A 23,010-nucleotide genomic window follows, 5' to 3' on the forward strand; every position below is an offset into this window, starting at 1 on the left:
GCGACGTTTACAAAAATATTTAATTCAGCCGTAGATATTGCTATCTTTCTTTCTCTTAATGCTTTATCACTCGCACGTATGGTTCGTTCTTGTTCAGGCCTTGGTTATTTCCGTATAGAACTAGGGTAAATTGATATGCATCAAATTTGAATCAAAATAATAGTACTAGGTAGTTCCCTAAAAAATAACATGTCAAGACTCGTAGAAAATATATTTCTGTGCTTGGCCTAAGACACTAATTAATTATACTTAGTAAATGGATACCTTATCGATAAAAACGTTATGAATCACTGCTCTACGTGTACGTAGGTACCGATTAAATGTAGATTTAATCCAAGTGTACGTACCCATTGTTATGTGATCGCTAGCATTTGAAATATTTACTGTTTTCCTCTCTCATAACAGTCATAGCGGTGTTTCTCAAATTATAATCAAAATTATTCATAACATAACTAATAAATAATAAAATTATATTATACTATAAAATATAAATACCTAAGCCTTATCTTTAAATAACTAAACATTTTTCGTAGGAATACGACAGAAGAAGACTTGGGTAGGTACTATTTGATTTTTTATTGGCATAGGAATTATCAAAAAATACATAATAGGTATATCATGTGAGTATATATCGGGTTTTGCAATGTTCTTGTGGTCGTATATAACAGCATTTGAACCCCCCCTCAATAATGATCTATATTAAATTTTGGCAGTTTTAAACTAAATATCAATAATCTACATCACATTGCCTCTGTTTTTGTATATTTATTTTTTTGATCTAGCAACATTAAGTCACTTTTTTATCTGTTATGTTGGCCTCCCTACAATAACGATCTATGCAACTGTCAAAATGGAGGATGACACGAGAGTTTTTGTTAACCCTGCGAATGCAAAAAGACTTCATACAGAAAATTTACATAGAAAATTGGAAGAGTAATAAAAATATGTAATTAAGGAATTCAGGGGAGGCCTTTTAATTATAAATAATTTCTTCACAATAAAATAGTTTTATTTGATTATCTCAAAATGCCCAAATATATAATATAGATCATTATTGAGGGGGAGGCTTCATTTGTCCATTGGTTGTCCGACACAGAGCGACATGTCTACCCCATTGCCATTTCATCTGCTTTGCGATTTCTATCATATTGTGTGCTTTTGTCGGCCTCTTTATACATTGACTTCTTTTGTGGTCTTTTGGTCTTGTGGTCTTAACGTTCATGTTTTACATGGACACGTGTGCATTGATAGCACACATTGGTTGAACAATTTACGCATTAGACAAAAGACACGTTTGAAGATACTATTCAGACGCCCAAATGCGACCCACGACAGTAATCTCTTACCACCGTCCGTTGATATTTATGTTCAGAGATGGATGGAGTTATGGATTTATTGCTCGATTTAAGTACCATTTTAAGGATTTATTTTTATTGAGCAAAACTGTTTATCATGTAAATGTTTGTTCTATTTGACCTACCTTAGTTGGTACGGTTTTTTCTTATGTTTTCTAATGTACATATTTCAAATTTAATTGATTCACTAGATATAAAAAAAAATACATTTTAAATCTTCTGTCTATTCAGCATCGAATCAAAAAATAATAATTTAATTAATATGTTTAGACAAAAACTATCCGCTTGGCTAGAAAGTTTGAAAAACACTGATTTATTTCCACAAATATCATTAAATTTGTTATAACACGTTCCTAACCTTATATGTATGGGTTCAATCAATTTGATTTTCATTATTATATGTATTGTAGAATAATCTGTTTTTCTAATAGGATAACTAAAATGCTTTTAGTTATTTGTTATTTATAGACAAAACAACAAAACAATATGTTTACGTTATCGAGATAAATATCACAACATAATATTTATTAAAAACAAAATAATATTATGTTATATAAATAGTTTAGATTACCAAGAATCGGCAGGTATTCTTTGAGCTATTTGATAACTAGCTTTGAGTTTTGAGCTAACACATATTTGAACCGATGTATTTTTATAATGGTGATTGATAGAACAGAGAATACCCAGTTCGATTTTTGTTTGAAATCCAGTTAAAGCGGCCAACATGATATGTGCGGTTTTGCATTTGTATAACTCAGAAGCATATGGTCTTCCTGCAGCATCCGATTCAAAATGTTACTTCTTCGGGCTTATTTTTTCCAGCGCAAGATAGTGTGTTGTACCTAATTTCGAATTGCACAAAATTTAAATCAATTAGAATTTTAATTTTAATTCCGTCATGTACCCTCAATAGTATTTATCTCAATACCGTTTAAAAAAAATCGGTTAGGTACATGTTCAAACACGCGCGTTAACATCATTTTACTCCCTACTTCAATTATAGTTTGTCAATTTATGACTACGGCCGTATGTTGTAGCTTAACCACTGAGGAATGCCAAAAGAAATGGCGTATTTCAAATAAACACTACCTTATTCTTAGGTCAATAATTATTATAAAGCAATCATTATTCGTAGGATGTTTATCACACTTGAATAGTCAAAGACATAGCTTATAATTAGCACCTTTAGAATTATCTTCAAATGTGTTAATCTTGCCCATTTTTTGAATAATAAAATGTCTAATTCTTGTCAAATTTGGGATCACAGAGATTAAGTAGACCCAATATTTTTTCCAACTTTACCTAGAGACGTCACTGTAAAGAGCTAAGTGAATGAATTTTAATTTCCTGTATAATAATTGATATTCCCAACTTCGAGTAATAGTATAGTTTTAAGTACCTACCCGACATCTTCCGTTGTGTAACGCCATTCATGAGGCTTGCATATCCAACCCCACGGTTTAATTAACGACCGTCTTTTCAATAGAAATCTACCCCTGGAGGCTGTGCTTAACAACCCCTTCATATTGACAAAGTGGAGTCAAATTCATAATAAGCGCTTATAGGTAATTTATTGAGATTACACTCACGCGATATTACGTTATCGCTCGGTTTGCGAGTAAAATATTGATTTACCAAGTCCTTGATACATATTTCATAAAGAGAAAACACGATCGATTAGTTCGATTAAATGCCGGATACTAACATCTATAAATACTGCATACAACGATACTTGAGGAATGTCGTGAAATTTTACTTAAATGTAAAATTTGTGACTCGACGACTCACATATTTCTTGCCTTTTGTCTTAAATAAATAATTATTAGCTTCTTATATTTATATTAAAATTAATCGTGTCTGGAAACTTGTACATATTTATGCAGTTTGCCATTATATCATACTTCATCGTGAAATGTTGTATCGGTATATTAAAGACAGGGTTCTTGTCGGTTTACATTTTACAGAAAGCCAGCAGCAAACAATTTTTGAAAATAGCCGAAATACTGGATTATTTGTTAGGTTGGGTTAGGTTAGGTTAGGTTTTCATTATTGAATTAATTAATTTTGTCAAAACCAGCTATAATGTTTTTATTAATACTAATAAAATTGGAGACCGTATAGTATACGCTCATCTCTTTTCGATAATAAAGCTCACGGTGAACTGTGAAATGTTCTACGTACAATTTATATGGGATCAAATTTAATAACAGATAAAACTGCAGGGCAGCAACAATACTTTGAGTTTATTCGCACAATAAAAATAAGGCGCAATTTCAATATTCAATGATGCCCTTCTCATTTTGAATGCTTTTTCTTGAACACGAAAAATTGAGTTAAATTTTCCCAAGCTGTACTGCTAAACCTTCCGCGTTCTAAACGTAGCAATCAAATAATTGCTAAAATTAAAAGCCTTTTTCTTGCCAATTCATATTTTTTTAACCAAACTAATCATTGTGTATGGCGGACACACGCAGCAAGAGTAAATCTTTAAAAAATGTAAAGAAATTATATATTTTGGTGTTCGCTCGATCGCCGAACGCTCACTTGTTTAGGAAAATACACGAGCGCCAGAACTAACCTTATATGTTTTCTTGATTCCGTGTTTAGGCAAAATTAACTTATATATTTATAATTAAATATAAATAAATAATAGAATGATTAAATAAAAACAAATATTCAAAGGATTTATTTGAATTAAATGAATAATATATGAGTTATATCAATTTTAGTAATCAGTGTGCCTTTTTAAGTGATCCTCAAAAATTCACTCGGTCTCTAATGAGTTAATGTACCTAGCTCGGCTGCATGTAAATTGTATGTAAAAAATTTGCGGTATCAGAGATGGTCGTATAGCATTCAGATTGCATTATTTTTTATAATAAAAAAACAGATAATAATTATTTGTTGTAGAATACGTATAAACAAACACTATGTACCTAAACTATTTCTTACTCACTTACTTCAACCTGTCACACCCAGTGTTGAGACATAGAGTAAGCATAAGATCACGCTTCTTCCCTCAGTCCATCTCTCGTCTCGCGTTTCCCTCTATGTGAGACCTACAGCATGTATATATATCACTTTTTTAGTACCGCTGTAGGATTAGAGAGGGTTGGCCATGGCGACGAAACCCTTGAGGTTGTGCCACAAGAGTACGGAGTTAAAGTTCCCACCACCACCCGTCATATATGCACAACCGTGGATATGCACGGCCGCTTTCTATGACGCTTTAAACGTGTCTGAAAGAAGTGATTTTAAGTGCTCATTCCGTCCCAAGACGGAGCCGCACGGGACTGATGCTGCAACCATGCACCGTAGTGCTTAAAGAATAAAGTTAAGAAAGAATTTTTTTTTTTTTTGGACTGGCTCTGCTATCCGCTGACATTAAGCGCTTTGTATACCCGCATACTGAGTGTCTTGAATTGAAATGGATGAGTCTACAGAAGAGTCGGAACTATCCCGCTCCCCATACGACGCTGAAAATTTCTCGAATGCCGCAAAGTTGGCCTCAGTTGTTATCAGATCTCCATGACCAATTGGGCCCGTGTGAGGACGGACCCTGGCAAACAGCTCCGCTCGTTCAAGTTCCATAAGCGGGCAATCCCAGAGGATGTGTTACGGAGTGTCGCACTCTCCGGTGGCATCCGAAACACATGTTCCAATCACCCATAAGATTCGACGGAGACATCGATTCTCAAAGCTCAAAAGTCGAGACCTTTTCAGCTTGTTAACTATAATGTATTCTTTCTTCTTCTTTTGACCATGTCCTTGTACCATAATATATGGGCCTTCACAGAGTGGAGTTTTGTATTAGCAGATTTTTTAATTTTTTTTACGAGATATGGATGTTAGTCACTTGCTTAATCTATTAGGTCTGTACTCTGACTCCAAACACAAATTGAAAAACAGTATTTGCCAGACACAAAATTCACACATAATACGATCTTAAATATACTGTTTTCCCATCAACACATTACAGTTAAAACCATTAAAGTACACCACGTGATATCATGAAATCACCAATTACTTATAAGTACAAAATATTTTGTTTTGAGGTATCTAATAGACGTAGAACTTACGTCATGGTACAATATTTCAGGCATAATACGGCCATCTATTGTCAATACGGCTAACTATATACCTATACCAAAGTAATCAAACAATCTCTATTTTTTGTCAATTTATTATAATCCCATGTAAAAATGTACACGCTATTTTCATTTTAAATTGAATTTAATATATTTCTATTTTTTTTCTTTCCAGGTGTTTCTTTTATACCTACAACAAAAGCATCAATACAATTAGATACAGTCTCAAGAGACCGAACCAAAAACAGCGAAGTATTTTCTGAGATAACTGTCGAAAAAAATGCCAAGTACAATTCAGATTTTATTAAATACAAGAAAGGAAACTCATATCCAACATTAAATGAAGCATTCTTGAATAGTAATCCTGATACTATAAACCTGTGGTCCAAGCTAGAAGACTTTTCTCTAAGACAACATAATGGTAAATTAATAAAACAGGACGCATACGAAACGCCTGAAAATGTTATATTAACCGACGAAGTCACTGTAAGAACAAGTGATGACGACGTCAGAAACTGGAGGAAGAAGAAAAATAAACACGATGTGTCTTATTTAGTTTTAAACGAAGACGAAAATCCTTTTTTAAAAATGCTTAAAAATATCGATTTTATTGATACAAAAAAGAAAATATATCATAATATAGGTCGTATAAATAAAGATGCATATCCAAGTAAAGTAATTGAAATCGAAACAGACGAAGATTTTTTAAAGAATAAAAATATATTACCGAATTTAAATAACAATTTAGATACAAGTGAATACTGGCATCATAAATCCGACAATAAAGTACAATTTAGAGAAGTTTTAAAAAGTGATGGAAGAAGACAGAAAAGTAAAAGTTTGGCGCAAGACAGGAGCAATGCTGCGACTTCGCTGATATACCCCGGCTCGATGGAGCGCGCCAAAATGATTGAGAGGTTCAGAAGGGAAGTGGCGGATCCCATCACTATTGAGGGTCCGTGTAAGCCTTTCGCCGAAGGAGATCCTGCACAGCAGATGTTCTACAGTCCTGGTTTTCCTGACAACTATCCCAACAAGACTGATTGTGTCACGGTTTTAAAAGGTGAGTCTATTATTATCTAATGCATTTAATTGTTACTACAGTAATTCGCATAGTTTTTTTACAGCACACTTGACTATTAAACTATTTTTCTCATTATGGAAGGGTGGAGGTAGGCTGTTAAGATCCGATATAAATAGTGCACACTAACCTTTGTCTGTCAAACGTATTTGTTTTCATTGACCTAAGACTACAATGTGTAGATAGTGTTTATTAGTTTTTAAATTTCAGTTAAACCCTGCCTAATCCAAGTCATGTAGATAATAGTAAAAAAATATATAAGTATGTTTATTTAAAAAATATATAAAATTATGCCATTAAACTAGATAAAATTTCAGATATTTTATAGATATAAGAATAATTTTTATTGATTATGGTTGTGTATAGGCCTACATGAATTAAATTAAATAAACTAACCAACACTATCTGTAATATGTATTTCTAATTAAACGAAAACAAATAAATAGGTATGACTGAAAAAGTGTGCTATTTTGATTTTGAAAATACGATGCTCGACAGGATTTGAACCCGTATAACCACTGGTATCGCGTCTTTTCGACTATTTTTTTTATAGTGGGTATATATATATCTGAGGTGTTTTCAAGTTATGTAATATGTTCAATATATAAAATTTTACATTCTCAAAATCTTGTGAATTATTCGTTGAATAAAAGAAATGGTTAAATTAATTAATATCAGAACGTTTAAAAGATTTTAAAAATTGCTACTGAGGAGCCATTAAGTATGTATCAAATAGTCAGATGCCGAAGTATGAAGACGCTAAACTTTGTGAGCTTTTACCAAACTTTCTGCTCGATAATCACTTACCCACTTCACACTGTGTTAGTAACTACTTTCTTCATTGGCTGATAAGCAGCTTAAGTAGCTTAAGGCCGATCACGATAGCCGATTTCGTGACTTAACTAAAAATCTGAGTTGTAGACGTGCAATTGATTGCCCGGATGATTGCGGACAAGGAAGGAATAAGAGTTTCCACTCGAACGTGTGCAAGATAAGTACCCTTCGAAGAAAGACTAAGTAAGCAAAAATAAATGCTTGCGTGTAAGCACATTATTATTTAAGTGGCAGATAGAAGGGGTAAAATAGAGATTTTTGTCTCTATTTCACCCCATCTCTACCCTTTTACATATATGCAGTCGCGATTTGACACTATAAATGTATCTGAATGAAAAGATTTCACTACCATATTGCCTTTCTTTATTGTATCCTATCTTTAAACATACCATACTCTAGGTTTATCTTGAGATTACCTTCTATACCTGAACCAAATACAATAACAAGCTACCTACCGTGAAAATCTCAACTAATACCGGGTAGTCCCAGAAGTACCCGACCTGATGTATAGATAGCAGTTGTTGTTTAAAAATAATGACCATGATAGAAAGTAGCAATCTTATAAAGCCTAAGTTTGAAGTTTGACGACATTACGTTGTTCAGTAACTATTTGTCAGCCATCAACAGTGAACGCTCTCAGTGAATTTGTAAACATGGAAAAAACTGGTCAAAGTTATGTGATACAATACTTTCATTTGAAAGGCTTTAGTCCAACCAATAACAAAGCGGCACTAGATTCTACTTAAGGGGTGTCTGCTACTTTGTTTACAATAGTAACATATTGGGTGGTTGAGTTTAAACGAGTTCGGACGAGCTGCCAAGACGAACATCGCAGTGGTCGACCAAATGAGGTGACCACGCCAGAAATGGTGACTAAAATCTATAAAATGATATTGTATGAACGTCGACTGAAATTGTACGACCTAGTAAACATGGTAGGCATTTCAAAAAGTGCTGTATATCACATAGGTATTGACTGAAAATTTGGACATGAGAAAGCTGTGCGAAAGGTGGGTGCCGCGATTCCTCACAATAGAACAAAAACAGCATCGTGATGATGTTTCAATCAATGTTTGGCGAAGTTTCATAGCAATAAAGCAGAGTTTTTGCGTATATTCATGACCATGGATAAAAAATGGGTTCATCACTTCACATCTGGGACGAAAAAACAGTCAAAACAATCGACTGAAAGGGGAGAATCGGCTCCAAAGAAGGCAAAGACAGTTCCATCTGCAGGCAAGGTCATGGCGTCAGTGTTTTTGGATGCGCGTGGAGTAATTTTCATTGATTATCTTCAGAAAAGAAAATCAATCAACGGCGTGTATTATGCAAACTTATTACAGCGTTTGAGTGATGAAATCAAGAAAAAACAACCGCATTTGGCGAAAAAGAAAGTTTCGTTTCATCATGACAATTCATCAGTTCACACATCCGTTATCGCGATGGCCAAAATCAATCAATCATTAGCCTTTTGTTGTGATAAAAATAATTATAAAATGTTAAAAAAACGTTTATGGACGAGGCAATAAAGAAAATGAGTATGTGGATAGATTTTCACCACAGAGCATCCCTAGAAAAGAGGAAATGGAGTAAGTCCATTCCACCATCCCCACGTTTGGTGGCCTGGTTTGTAGTCAGTCTCCTTTGAAGAGAAATGAGCACTAATACTATTAATATGGCTCGGCTTCAATTATTTCGTCGAGATTATTCGCTCACAATTCTTCACCTATAATATCTGTACCTCACAGGCAGACGGATGCAAATCCAAATACCCAATTGTTCAGGAGAGCCAAAAAACAATTTTTATTTTAAACGAATACTCATAACTTCTTAGAAAATATACATAGAATGATAATTATTTTTTTTATTCTAATTCAATTAAAGTTTTTCTGGAATATGTAAGAAAAGAATAAATATAATACAATTTTATATCTAAAAAAAATAAAATAAAAAACGTAGTGTGGATTTGCATACTTCTGCCTCTAATGGATTTGTATCTTATTTACCTAGCCAAAATAAAACAATTCGTAAGTTAAAAAAATTTATAGGTATAAATATAACAAAGCAAAACACATTTTTTTTTAAATTTTTATTTAATCATCATCATCATTACCAGCCTGAATCTATTCACTGCTGGATGAAGGCCTTGCTAATCTCCAAGCTGATTCCACTTCTCTCGTTCCTGTGCGTTACGTTGCCAAGTTTTTCCGCAGAACTTTATCATTTCATCGATCCAGCGGCCTCTAGGTCTACCTTGCGGATGTTTTTTACCTCTTAGATACCACTGGATGACTAAATTTGTCCAACGATTGTCCTTTCTTCGAGCCATGTTCCAGCCCATTTCTATTTGAGGTTTTTAGCAAACTCTATCACATCATTAATCCTTGTCTATTCCCTTATCCACTCATTCCTTTTTTTGTCCTTTTGCGTTATGCCCAGCATGCACCTTTCCATACCACGTTGTGCTACTCTAAGTTTCTGGTCTTCTCTCTCTCAATCTCTCTTTTACTTAGGCTCAATTTTTCATTGCTCAACGCACCGGAGCGCCATTCCGGCTCGTGAAATTTGTAAAATTATCGCTCCGTCTTGTGGAAAAAATATGTTGACCGTCTGAGCCATAGAATAGAAAATCTGACACACTTATTTTTATAAAATACACATACAATTTGATGGCTATGTAAATATCTTCAGAAAATTTGTCGAGCGCTCCGGTTTGTAAACTTTTCCATTTCGAGCGCTGTTCACACGCATGTGGTTACGGGAAGTACACACTGGCTGAACACTTTGCACTTTAGGCATTTTCGAAGAAATTATTCAGGCGGCCAAAAGCACTCCAGCCTAGCTTTACTCTGCGAACAATTTCATCAAATATACACACTATACACATCTATAGACACCTATTGTGCCAGATAGATGTAGTTTTTTACCTGTTCGAGCTGAATGCCATCGATGAGGATCTCTTTTTGGCCCGCAAAGCAGTTGAACATGACTTTATTCTTTGATACATTTATTTTCAAGCCTACTTTGTTGCTTACTCCAGCGAGTTACTGCATTCTGCTTTGGAGGCCTTCTGAGTCTTGCAAACTACTATTTATTGTTATCGAAAAAGCGTAGATGACTCACGTATTCTCCATTTATGGGGACCTGTGTCATTCCAGTCAAGTTGTCTAAATAAGTCTTCAAATGTAGCTGTAAATAGTTTAGGTGAGATTGTATCACCTTGTCGGACTCCTTTGCTGATAGGAAATGCGCGATGGTTTATGGAGATGTTGTTGCGCTACTGTATATATTATTGAAAATATTTATATAGCGCCCGGGGATTCTTTGATTTCTGAGTGCATCGAGTATTGAAAATTTGTTTATGGAATCGAACGCTTTCTCATAGTCTATAAAACCCATGGATAGCGGCAGCTTGTATTCCTGTTACCGCTCTGATTTATCTGATGACTAAGATAATATGGTCCATAGTGCTGTATCCTCCTCTAAAACTCGTTCTCCTGGCTGGTTCTCGTCTAGTACATATTGCAGACGGTTTGATAGAATTTTATCTTAGTGGATTATTGGATTTGCATCCTTCTGCTTCTAAGGTAGGTATGGCATTTGCATCTTTATGCTATGCATATCTTGGACTAGGACTTTCATCTCTCTGCCACTAATGGATAAAGCCTTTAGCATGACGATTCTTAAAAAAACTCATTTTCCCCAAAAACGGAGTTGCATCCGTCTGCCTCTGAGTTATACATTATATATATTACAGATATTCTATATAAACTGCCATAATTCTTGGCGCCTTTAATTCTTACCATGAATTATGATTCATGGTTACATGTAAGTTGTACGTATGCAGCTTATCGTGGGACACTTATTCGTGCACCGCAGTTCGTGAAACATGAGTTCGTATAACATTTTATCAAATGACGAGTTCTTCGTTGAACATTTCACCGTGGAATACATTTGAACGTATCTTACAAAATGCGGCGGTAGTTTGAAAATAGTACTGTTTCAATTAGATTAACTCTAACCTAACCTAACCTAGTAAAGACATCTCATAAAATTCGCCACATGTTGTAGCATACGTAAAAATATACTCCACGGTGAAATGTTCAACGAAGAACTCGTTATTTGATTAAATCTTACACGAACTCATGTTTCACGTACTGCGGCGCACGAATAAGTGTCCTGCGGTGAACTGTTTACATACAAATTTTCGGATACGATAATTCATCGCATAGAAAGTTCTTTGTCACATAATATGTTGACATAATATTTTTGCGCGAAAAATATGGATACGACTCACCACATGGTTCGCTGTAATTTTTTGAAAATGCCACCAAAGTCAATTATTCTCTACTAATAGATTGGAGAATATGATGATGATAATCATAAAATATCGAAACATTTAGCTTTAGACATCCAGATTTGAAATTGTTATTAATAAACTTGCAGCCCAATCTTAGATTGTTGGAATAACATTACAGCTTGAAAATCAACCCTCTCAAACCTTGTAGACCGACCGAATCTTACCCACGTCAAGATCGCGAGGAACATTGACGGGTTAAGGTCGTTATAAATCACTGGACTGTGGAATAATTTAAATATTTCCCTAGCTGCGCGGTCGATTTTACTTGGGAACAATTATTGTTATGCACCAAGGTTGGAAGGTGGATACATTGTTTTAACTCCACTAGAAAACTTGCTTCAAAAAGATTAACTGGTGGTATAAGTTGTTTCTACAATGAATGACTAACATTGATACATATGAGTTGGTTTAGTTAGTTAGTTTTAGTTGGCTTACGTTAAACATATTTTTTCGGCCATATTATCAAAAATTGGTGAAAAGTAATTAAGTAGGTACCCAATAATGTTAGTATTATCTATAGATAATACTTATATTATTCTGTACCTACCTACTTTATTTTGACCAATTCTTATAAATGCAAAAAATATCTGCAAATCAAAATTCATCAAATTTTTAGAATATTAAACAAGTTTTTTATTATTTTTTTATGTTTTCTTTACGTGTAACGGTTTAAAATATACCTTTTATGATTATTATTACAACATTTTTATTTTAATTAACATTTTTTTACATATTATTTTAAATCCCTAGTCCAAAGTGTAGAAATTATACAATAAACACTTTAGAGTAAATAGTGCTGAAATCTAATAATTTTCCAAGAATGAACTAATCAAAAAAAATTCTAACCTCGAATGGTCAATTCAATCTACAAATTTTGCAAAATAATCGAGGATATCTGAAAAGTTTTATTTTAGAGACGTTTGACTGATTGTTTTTGGTTAAGACTGCTCTCCTGCAAAATATTGAGTAATATGTGATTTCCAGACTTTCAGCTCTATAATATTTAATAATATATTATATTATTATGTACATAGTCGATACCTACCTATATGTTTGTATTCCAACTAATAATGGATTTTTGCTAATTTTCCACGTTTCTGAAGGCAAGAAATTCTAGAAAAAAGATAATAATGAAGTGATGATATAATATCATGAGGTTACTGCCGAAAATTGTTAAGTCTCAGTTCATCATAAGATGTTGCATCAAAAATATATGGCCGTATAGTATTTCGTTCAAATTCGTGTATTAATAAGATACTTGTAAAATACGGAAAAATTACCGGAATTCAAGGAAAAGAGTTAAAAATAAATAAGTAGTTAAATTGGAAATACAATCATGTTGCATAATTTATATATAATTCTTATATGTGATTGTAAGAATCAAGACTCACCCAATAAAATTGGAACATTACTGTCTGCTATACTCTACAAACAACGTGTAATATTTTGATCTTAGTACGGCCATTTCTTTCACGGTGAACTGTGCTACGGCGAAATGTAGTACTTATAATTGACAATATGTTACCAAAGATACGCCATCATAACACTTAACACATTCTGAGATCGTTATCGTGGTTATTGATTCAATTAAAAAACAATATATTATATCCCAACCTAAGCTAACTTATTGTTTATACTACAATAAGGTTAATTTTTAAAATCGTTAAATTTATTTAACTTTTTCCAAAAAATCCTTTAAATGTTTTAAAAAAAAAGAGAATATAAAATCTCCGAGCTAAAAATCCTCTTTTCTTTTTTATACGAATGTTATCAAAGTGTCGCAATATTTAAACTTCTTGCCGGATTTTCAAAGTCAACTTCTCTTCCAAGCAATTACTGTCAAGTTTAGTCTAAATCAAATAACAATTCTCGGCTTCTTGCATTGTGACAGGCAACATGCAGTAGCATTTAAATTAACTTAGCTCGGTAGAGTTGAATACTCCCTAAAAATTATATAAAACAACATTTTCACTAAAAATAGGTATTTAATTTATAAAATTTAATATGAATAATAAATAAAACAATGTTTTACGTAGTACCTTATCTAAATTATTTAAATTAATACCTGTGAATGGATTTTTTAATTTTTTTATATTTATATTTTATCAGAATAAATTGTTGTTTAATTTAATAAAATTAGGGCTGGCTTCGTCCGCCTCAGAGGGACATTTTCAACATCTCTTAACGTCCCTCTGAGGCGGACGAAACCGGTTCAAATTTATTGATTAAAAGTGGAATAAGTACTACGAAAAAATTGCGTTTTATTAAATTAAACAATAATACAATGCAGTTCCACCATGAATTGACAGTTGTATATGTTCATTTTACATAACATTAGAATGTGATATATTATTTTATTGCAAACAAATAATTACACGATTTATTCCAATGAGAATAAATATTATATCTCTCTCGACCATGTCCGATCCTAATAAGATCATTGGAGGTTTGTATTAACAGATTTTTTTTTTACATGAAATGGATGTCAGCCACTTGCTAAACCTATTACCCATACTTAGACTCATACGCAAATTTAAAAACAATATGTGTAGGTACTTTGCCAGACCCAGGATTCGAAACTGGGACTCACAAAGCTTATATATAGGTGGGTGTGTGTGGGTGTAATATATAGATAAACAATAATAATTATAAAAAAGTGTAATAAAATAAGTGAAAAGTGGTGTAAAATTAAACGAAATAAGTATTATATTATTATTTATAAACTAATAAACTAATAATTACAAAACTATTGATATACTAGGCTTCTCCAAGTGTATAAAATACCTCCTCCAGTTCCCTTGATACCACAAGAGAGAACTAACCTACCATTAGCAATGCCAATTATGGGGGCAATAACCATGTTTAATGAAATCGCTTCGGATATTGATATATTACACTTACGTGAGGGTGAATTTAGGTGGACGTTGTTTTATAAGTTTTTAAAATATGGTCTATCAAATTTCATTCTGTGTGCTTCCATCTACTTTTATTTTATTATTTTTGTTATTTTATTTTATTTATTTTCTTATGTTATTTATTATTTTGTTACTTATTGTATTATTAACTCACACTTATCTGTGTTTTAATTTTTTTAATTATTAACACTTATTTTATGTCATGTCGTGAACGCTTTAAATTTATATTGTTTTATGTTCATTATATGTAAAATAAATAAATTTGATTTGGTTTGAAGAGTACCCATCTAAAACAGCGACTGCATTACCTCTTTGGATCTCTATGCTAATTTGTTGTCTTGGTTACTCAGTTGACTGGCACTCACCTGTGTTATCAGTCACGCAACGACCGATCTCAGCCACTGTCAACAAAGCAGAGGTCCCTAGGGAACGATATAATTTGGTGACGGACAGTCGTATTTTTTGTCTTTGTTGGACTCAGCCAAAAGAGCTGCTAAACATGACAGGTGACCATATTTTATATTTTTTTGAGAGCACTAGTTGAAAAATCAATTAGGTAGGTATACTTGTAGATATATTGTTATTCATAAATTATCTCAAAAATTCATTTTTCACACTAATGAGTGATCATATTATAATATAACAATAATATACTTTAACTTAATATAAAAAAATGATAATGTTTGCGATTGAAAATATATGTATAAAATTTAGTTTAAGCATGTAAATATCAATTAATAAATATGTGCATGATTTTAACGTTACAAATTACGTCTGCATTCAAGATAAATTTAATGTTTTGTATTATCAATGATGTATGGCACTCATGAATTAAACCGTGTATATTTAGTAAACATACTGGAGAGAACTCCATGTTTTCAAATAACATATTATTATTCAGACAAAAAATATAAGGAATAATATTATTTGTTATTGAAAGAAAATATCATGCATTTATTGGGCCACAAATACAATGTAGTATTAAACCTTGGAAATAAACTACACAATTACTCCACATTGACTGATTAGAAAAGAAATGTTGTTACTATAATCATAATATTAATTTAGTAATGGTATAAGATATAATTATCAAAAAATCTACTAATTGAAAAAAATACAATAAGTATGTTTGCGAAAGAAAAGAAGCATAAGTCTTTAAAAATCTTATTTTAGTTGAATTAAATTAGTTGAATATGCCGAAATTAATCTTAAAAAATAATTACCTCGGTCAACGCCTCTGAATTGGAAACGTTCACACAGAAAGATTGAACTTTAAATTAAAAGTTATCCAAACTCAATTATTTTTTGGCTCGTCTAAAAAACAGTTGTTTTAGACATATATTTCATAATATACTTTCCCACATATTATTTTAATTATGATTACAAAAGCTTTCTTTAATTAAAAATACATTTATAATATAGTGAAACAATTTAACGTTTATGTGCGCAGTTGCCTTTTCTTCTAGTGCGCACGAATTTCATAGACCGAATTGAATTTTAATTTACGTGAAGCATATTGCATCGTTTTCCTCTCTCTTGGCTCGTTCTCCGACTATGACTTATTCTCTATCAAAATTATCGAACGTGGCATGTTTATACTTATAATTTTGAAATTCGGCTCTATAAAATTATGGAAAACAATTAGTTTTCCAATCGTAGCTCAATTTTAACAAAAAAATTAATGTACTGTATTTGGATAATATATTGATTTTGGGTGGAGTTGAGTAGATGAAGATATTCCAGATACTAACCTTTTGATGGTGGGACTGCGGAATTCATAAAGCACTCCTGGACTCATTGTCACTCACTCACACACTTGTTATGTTTATGGTGGAGTTTAGTGAATACTCGCGCCGTGGGTCTTCTTGTACTTTAAGGTTATTGGTTTACTTGAAATTATTTGTTAATTATTAGCCTGGTAGCGATTGATTTGGCACTAACCCAAATGTGCCCATGGATGAGCATGATTTCTATTTGAAGAGGTATTTAAGGAAATCGGCTCAAACAATTTAAATACAGTTTATTCATTTGGTGACTGTAGTATTTGTGATACTTTACTATGTTACCATGTAGTTTATTGTGTAAAGTTTAATATACTCGTAGTATCAAAAGTAGATCTGTGCGTTATTCATAATTTCGAGAAAATGACGAAAGACGTTTTGTTGGGTTTTTTAGTATTATAATAGCATTAAATATGTTTTTACATTTAGAAATTCAATTCAAATTCAACAGATCTACTATTATAATATTAATATTAATACTTTCGACCGAAGGTACTTGATGGAATTTGAATTTAAATTCTAATGGATTCAAGCTCTATACTATTCCATTTAAGTCGTTTTTTGCGACCCGGGTTTCACCTTTCGGCATCTTCAGGCGTCGTGTACACTCACCAAAGGCAAACACACACTGACAACGAACACCCTTAACTCTACCTTATATAGTAAATCAATACAATAAAGTAGGTAAAAACTCCATTACCTACCTATTTAGTCAGAGGTTACAACAAAAAATACAATAAACAAATAATTATGAATAGCTGAAGTGTCAGTAAAAAACCTAATTAGTAAAAACCCTATCTTATTAATAACAATACACTGGACAGCATATTATTATAATAAATCGTCCAAATTCGTTTCCAAAATATTGAAAAGTTCTAATTCTGATAACAAGCCCTATTTTCCATCACAATTTTATACCACACAGATATGATTTTGATTCGAATATTATATTGCTAGTCGTACATTATGGTCAGAAGAATAATTTGGCATTTTTAGTTAAATTTCGATATATTTGCGACAGTTCTACTTTTGATACTATACGACTCAATATATTATTCTCTTAGGATATTGTTTCAGAACTTTATTATAAGTCACTTATCTGAATTACAATCTCAGTCCATCAATAATTATTATTCAAAAGGGGAAACCACACAGACACCGACCAATTACAATGACGATTCAAACATCTGAAGGAATGAAATAGGTGGCACCTCTGCAGAATTATTCCAAAGTCAATAACAATAAACTTTCAACACTTCGTCAGAAGTGTGTACCTGCCAGTCACTTTGATACTCACCCAATCAATTCAACCAAGTAAATTCTTACATTGTTACTGGGTACGGGGACTTGGCAATCCTTTGAAGTGAAGTGTCAGGGCGTTGGCCTTTTAGTGTCTATTCTACGACTGGTATATTTGAGAATCATTGATTCGATTTATAAATCGAAAACGAGGACAAGTAAATATAATTTCAATATTAATTGATTTAAGTTTTATACTATTCTATGCTGTTATACAGTAGTACCCAAGGGGCACCAAATGACCACAATAATACTCCATGTTGGGAATAGTGAATCGTTTAAGGATCGTAAATTATCAACGTAGTTTTATATATATGAATAACTTTATTTATTATCAACTTCATGAATAATAATATACAGAGTTATTATAACAGATTGCATTTTATTATGCGCGCGTTACAATTGACCTTCGAGTACTAACTGGTATCACGCCGTACACAGAAGTGAACATAAAACAGTAATTAGTATTTAGCAGCGTCGCGCAACCAGTGCTAGAGTTAAACACGTATTTATTTTATTCTTATATTATTACTTATAATATTTAATTATGTTATTATATTAGACGGCTATACATTCCAAAACCTGATTTATAGACATACTGCTAAAGTCCGGTTGATGTACGTGATAGCGAAGAACTAGGGAAGGCCTCCACACAGAAGTAGATTAATCCAAGCTATTGATAATGATAATGACTATTGGATTTGAGTAATTTTTGCGACCGTTCGTTATCTTCGGGCACTATGTATGTATACCCAATAACGACAAAGGCATACTTACTGACACACAATATAGTTTTTTCGCATTTAGGTCTTATATAATAAATTAGTGCCAATCATACTACTCTGAATTAAATTAGTAATACACTTTAATATGTAGGTTTTGTTATTAAAAGAAAACATTAGCAATAATAACTGTCGTGTTTCCTCAATCATAACTAGACCTAGAACTGTTTGTTTTGATTGAGAATTACGACAATATAATATAATATGCACTGCATTTAAATGCAATAAGAAGAACAATCTATGAAATAACACTCCAATCATAGAGTTCGTCACGATGTTTAGGTACTGCTAGTGTCACTCGTTCTTCACTTGACATATTACATCCGTTATTCCACTCGAATCAAGTCTTTCAATCATCATCATCATCAGGGGCGCAAAAACCCGGTGTGGGTCCTGGCCTCCTCCAACAGTTCCCTCCGTCTGTCCCTATCCAGTGTGGCCGCTTTCCAATTCGGTACCCTCAGAATACGGCAGTCACTGGCAGCTCCATCCAACGAGCGAATCTTTGGCCATCACTCTCTTTGCCCGTTCATTGTCATGCATACGGTGCACATAACCTAGCCATCGCAGTCTCCCAATCTTAATTGATTGAACTGCGCTGCAATCTTCGTACAGCCCGTAGAGCTTAGCATTATATCTTCTCCTCCAATTGGTGCTGTCCCTGCTCGGTCCATATATACGTCGGAGAATTTTTCTTTCAAAGATGTTCAGGGCTCGTTCATTTTGCAGAGTTAATGTCCAGGTTTCCGATGCGTAGGTGAGCACTGGCTTTACAAGTGTCTTGTAAAGAGTGCTTTTAGTTCGGCGAGATAGTAGGCGGGACTTAAAATGTCTTAACAAGCCAACGTAGCATTTATTCGCAGACATGATTCTCTTGTTGATTTCAAGTCTCTCAGTGCAGAGATCATATCGATCTCACATAAGTACATCATTACCTCGCGATTATTATCTCACGTCAGTATCCTTATTATTCTATTCAGTGTATTCTTGTATCAACCAATACACCATAATCTCAACAACCAAGCAACAACGACTTTTCATCGACCACCACCTTACCATACCTCATCCATACTTTGTAAAAAAGTAAGCATAAAACTAGTGTTAGAAATGTCAAATATTTGTGCAAATTTTCTAGTAGATTCCCACTATTAAATTGAACAAGCGCATGAATAGCTTAGTATTTATTTAATAATGAAACTAGGTAGGTACTTAAAGTGTTTTCTAATTTAAATAGTCGAAATTTGATATATTTATTAACTGGCAGTTTATTTGAAACTGATATGAAACGACTAAAACTTAAATAAATTACAAGATAAAAAGAAATTTTTATATACCACGTTTTTAAATTTTCTGTTGAATCATATAAACTTGACAATTCTATGTATTAATAATTTAGGACAAGGCAATTGTCAATAAATAATTTTTTGGTTATTTTGCAACAAACAAACAAATATAGAATACTGAAATATCATTTTGATTTCCATAGTAACGCACGTATATATTAATAATTAGTTTCTAAGACCACCTCCTTAGCAACCAATTATAGTGGATTGGATTACAGATTTCTTCCGAAATAACTTTTCACACAAAACAGAATTAACTGAAAATGAATTCAATTCTGCTTAAAGATGGCTAAAAGTATTAAAAGAATGCATTGGCATCGTGTTCTGATATATTCTAAAAGTTTCAAATATCTAGCTAGTCGGAGAGTTAGTTAAAAATCGATTGCAAGATTTTTACTGGACAAACAAGAATACGAGCCAATAAAAACGTTGTAAAATAGTTCTTCCTTTTCATATTTTGATGGCAATCGAACCTTAAGCTTTTACCACCGTCTGCCTTCAATCACCACAGTCCTCTGCAGCCTTTCTCTCATCTAGTTGCGAAAAGATCTCTTGTTGTTCTTTCTCCCAGTCCTCCCAGTGCAACTGTGGCGCATGGAGATGGGGAAAATCAAATTACCAGCCAGTGGATAGTTTTTAATCCTATTACATACGGTACAACTCCCTACCCTACCCTACCCTACCTCTACTGTAAAATCTATCTTCTTGAGGGTGCTGATGAGTCAAGCTGTTTTCGCAACAAGTATCCACGACCCTATTTCATGCGCCACCACCTTGCATAAGATAATGGAGATAAAACTTTATTTTTCTATTGACACTTCTGGACTTGGTACCTAAGGAAAGTATGATTCCCTGCTAATGTTTGTAGCGCATATTCTTTGACTTACTTCTTCAAGAGTATGGGGTGGATATATGCCATGTAGCTGTGAGTGAGGGTATTATAATAATTATAATATTATTATCAAGTGGGTATAAAATATTAAGATAATTTTCCTGTACCTATTAGTTTTTAATTGAATAATTATTTATTTACTAATTGTTATGTATGTAGGCTTTTAAAGTAATATTATTTTAACAAACCATACAATATTTAATAACCTGTGTAAAAGTAAATTTAAAGCGGTTTCCAATGGATATTATTTTTATATATTGAACAAGCCGCATCTTGATGCAGGGTTTTGAATGTGTGAGTGTCCTACGAAAATGAAGCACGCATTATGCTCGTGCAATATTGTGTGTAATACACCAACATTAAATGAGCGTAAATTCATATACCGAGAGTAGTTTTCAGTATTCGACGTAAAACGTTTTCTTGACACGTGTGTAAGTTTAACCCGGATTCTTCTTTACTCGAGTCGGTTACTTGCTATCGCCTTACCCGTTATGTATTTCAGTATAACATAAATAACTTCAAAACACCTTAGATATTATATACATACTAGAAAAAATCACATTTGAATAAATACGATACCTGACGGGATTTGAACCCGTATATCGACTGGTATCGCGCCAATATGCTTTAATAACCAATTAAACCACGGGCCTCCTACTAAATTGCGATAATTTAAACAAGTAAGTCCTACATGAAATGCTTATCAAATTTCGTTATTATTGACAATCGGTTTTTGCGTTTTCAATCAAGGAATATTAATTACCTGAATTACTGCTTTCGGTCTCGCCAAATATTTAGTTATAACGTCTACTTGAACTTGCTCACAATTTTTAATAAACCATTTCTTTTCTTCTTATATTATATCTTTAGTTGGAGGTCTCTGATTTAATTACTTAATCACAGACATATTGTTTATCTTAGTAGTATCGATAATAATGTGACAACCGCAATAGATGTCAACTTATAAACCAATGTGTAAAATTTTGTAATATTATACTGTTTCAGTTAATTATATTTTATTTAATTTTTTGCCAGTTGTTGTAAGTAAAAATAAAAATATGATGACAAAATAAGACAGACTTAAAAAATCAACATAATAAAATTATTTATGCTGGAAAATAATGAATATAGAAAAATTTATGTGGGCTGTAAATACTATTTTACTGCAAATTTAATAGTTATAGTAAAATAAAATCTTTTTATTACTCTTCGTTTCTTTAAACAAAAGAAAACTGCGTATAAAAGCCCATTGTATTCGTCCCCCTTTATTGCAATAGTAATTTTATTATCACGACTTCTGAGTTTCATATCTTTAGGCCTCTTATAACCTTTGCCCCCAGCCCATCTATTTCAAATAGTATATTTCTGAGCCCCGACGCAACGAAACCTCACCCCCCTCTCTACCTGTCACACAGTTGCACGGTAATAAATTTAAAAAGGGTAAAAAAAACTCCCTCACCGCTGTAAATATTGTACGATATGGACTCGTCGAGGCAAAAAATGTGTCTTGCGGAACTAGGCTTAAAAAGAAAATATAGGGCTGACTTTGAAAAACTTTGAAAAGTTGAACAGTGGATTTTATAATAAATATAAGGAATATTTTTCCCAATCGATTTTATCATCGCCTGCCTTCCAAGAAACATAAAGTTTTTGTACGATACTTTGATAAGGGTTGGTTAATAGCTATTCGTTTATCCATTAATTAAGTGCTTTTCAACCCTTTTCCCTTATGGCTCACTATTTAAAAATTTGGACGGCAAGAAGTAGTACACGAGGGAGCGAACCGCCCATTTGACGGGGTGGATGCGATGATGTAATCTTGGTACACCAGGTGGGACATATTTCCGTAAAGGCACACATATTACATTTGTAGGGATATACAACTCAAGCCGTATCAGCATTTTGATCAGCTATATTAAATAACTGACCGCAATTACAAATTCCTTAATATCCATTTCCCGTAGTGTTTAATTATTGCAAACTCCATATAAAATAGATGACTCAATTATTATAATAACTATTTCCTATATATTCTTTTCATGATATTATTTTGACTGAGTATGCCGATAAATAGCGGATCATAATTATTGATTGGACAGGTCATTCAATTATCAGATCCCGGTCTGTTAGTATCTCAGCATATGTGTTGTTACGCACAGCATCGCATTGTACCGAGACTCGGACTTCAAAACAGTATCATAAGTATTGTAACATACTCTTATACCGACTGTTTACCTCCTGTAAATAAAACTGGCTTCTCCATCCATCGGAGCAAGCACC

At 32.9% G+C, this 23,010-nt stretch overlaps 1 protein-coding gene across 1 annotated transcript in view; it reads left to right on the plus strand.

Moving 5' to 3' along the window:
• Positions 1-6,128: 6,128 nt before the first annotated feature.
• The window catches only part of Neto (Neuropilin and tolloid-like), a 147,560-nt gene continuing 130,678 nt past the window's right edge, over positions 6,129-23,010 (plus strand). The window contains exon 1 of the mRNA XM_085940136.1: positions 6,129-6,506. Within this exon, the coding sequence (XP_085796262.1) occupies positions 6,335-6,506 (172 nt within the window). The 5' untranslated portion in view covers positions 6,129-6,334. The remainder of the gene's footprint in view (positions 6,507-23,010) is intronic.

This window comes from Rhyacophila brunnea, unplaced genomic scaffold (assembly GCF_057557595.1).
Source record: "Rhyacophila brunnea isolate RB1 unplaced genomic scaffold, BYU_Rbru_1.0 scaffold_12, whole genome shotgun sequence".
Classification (NCBI taxonomy): Eukaryota; Metazoa; Arthropoda; class Insecta; order Trichoptera; family Rhyacophilidae; genus Rhyacophila; species Rhyacophila brunnea.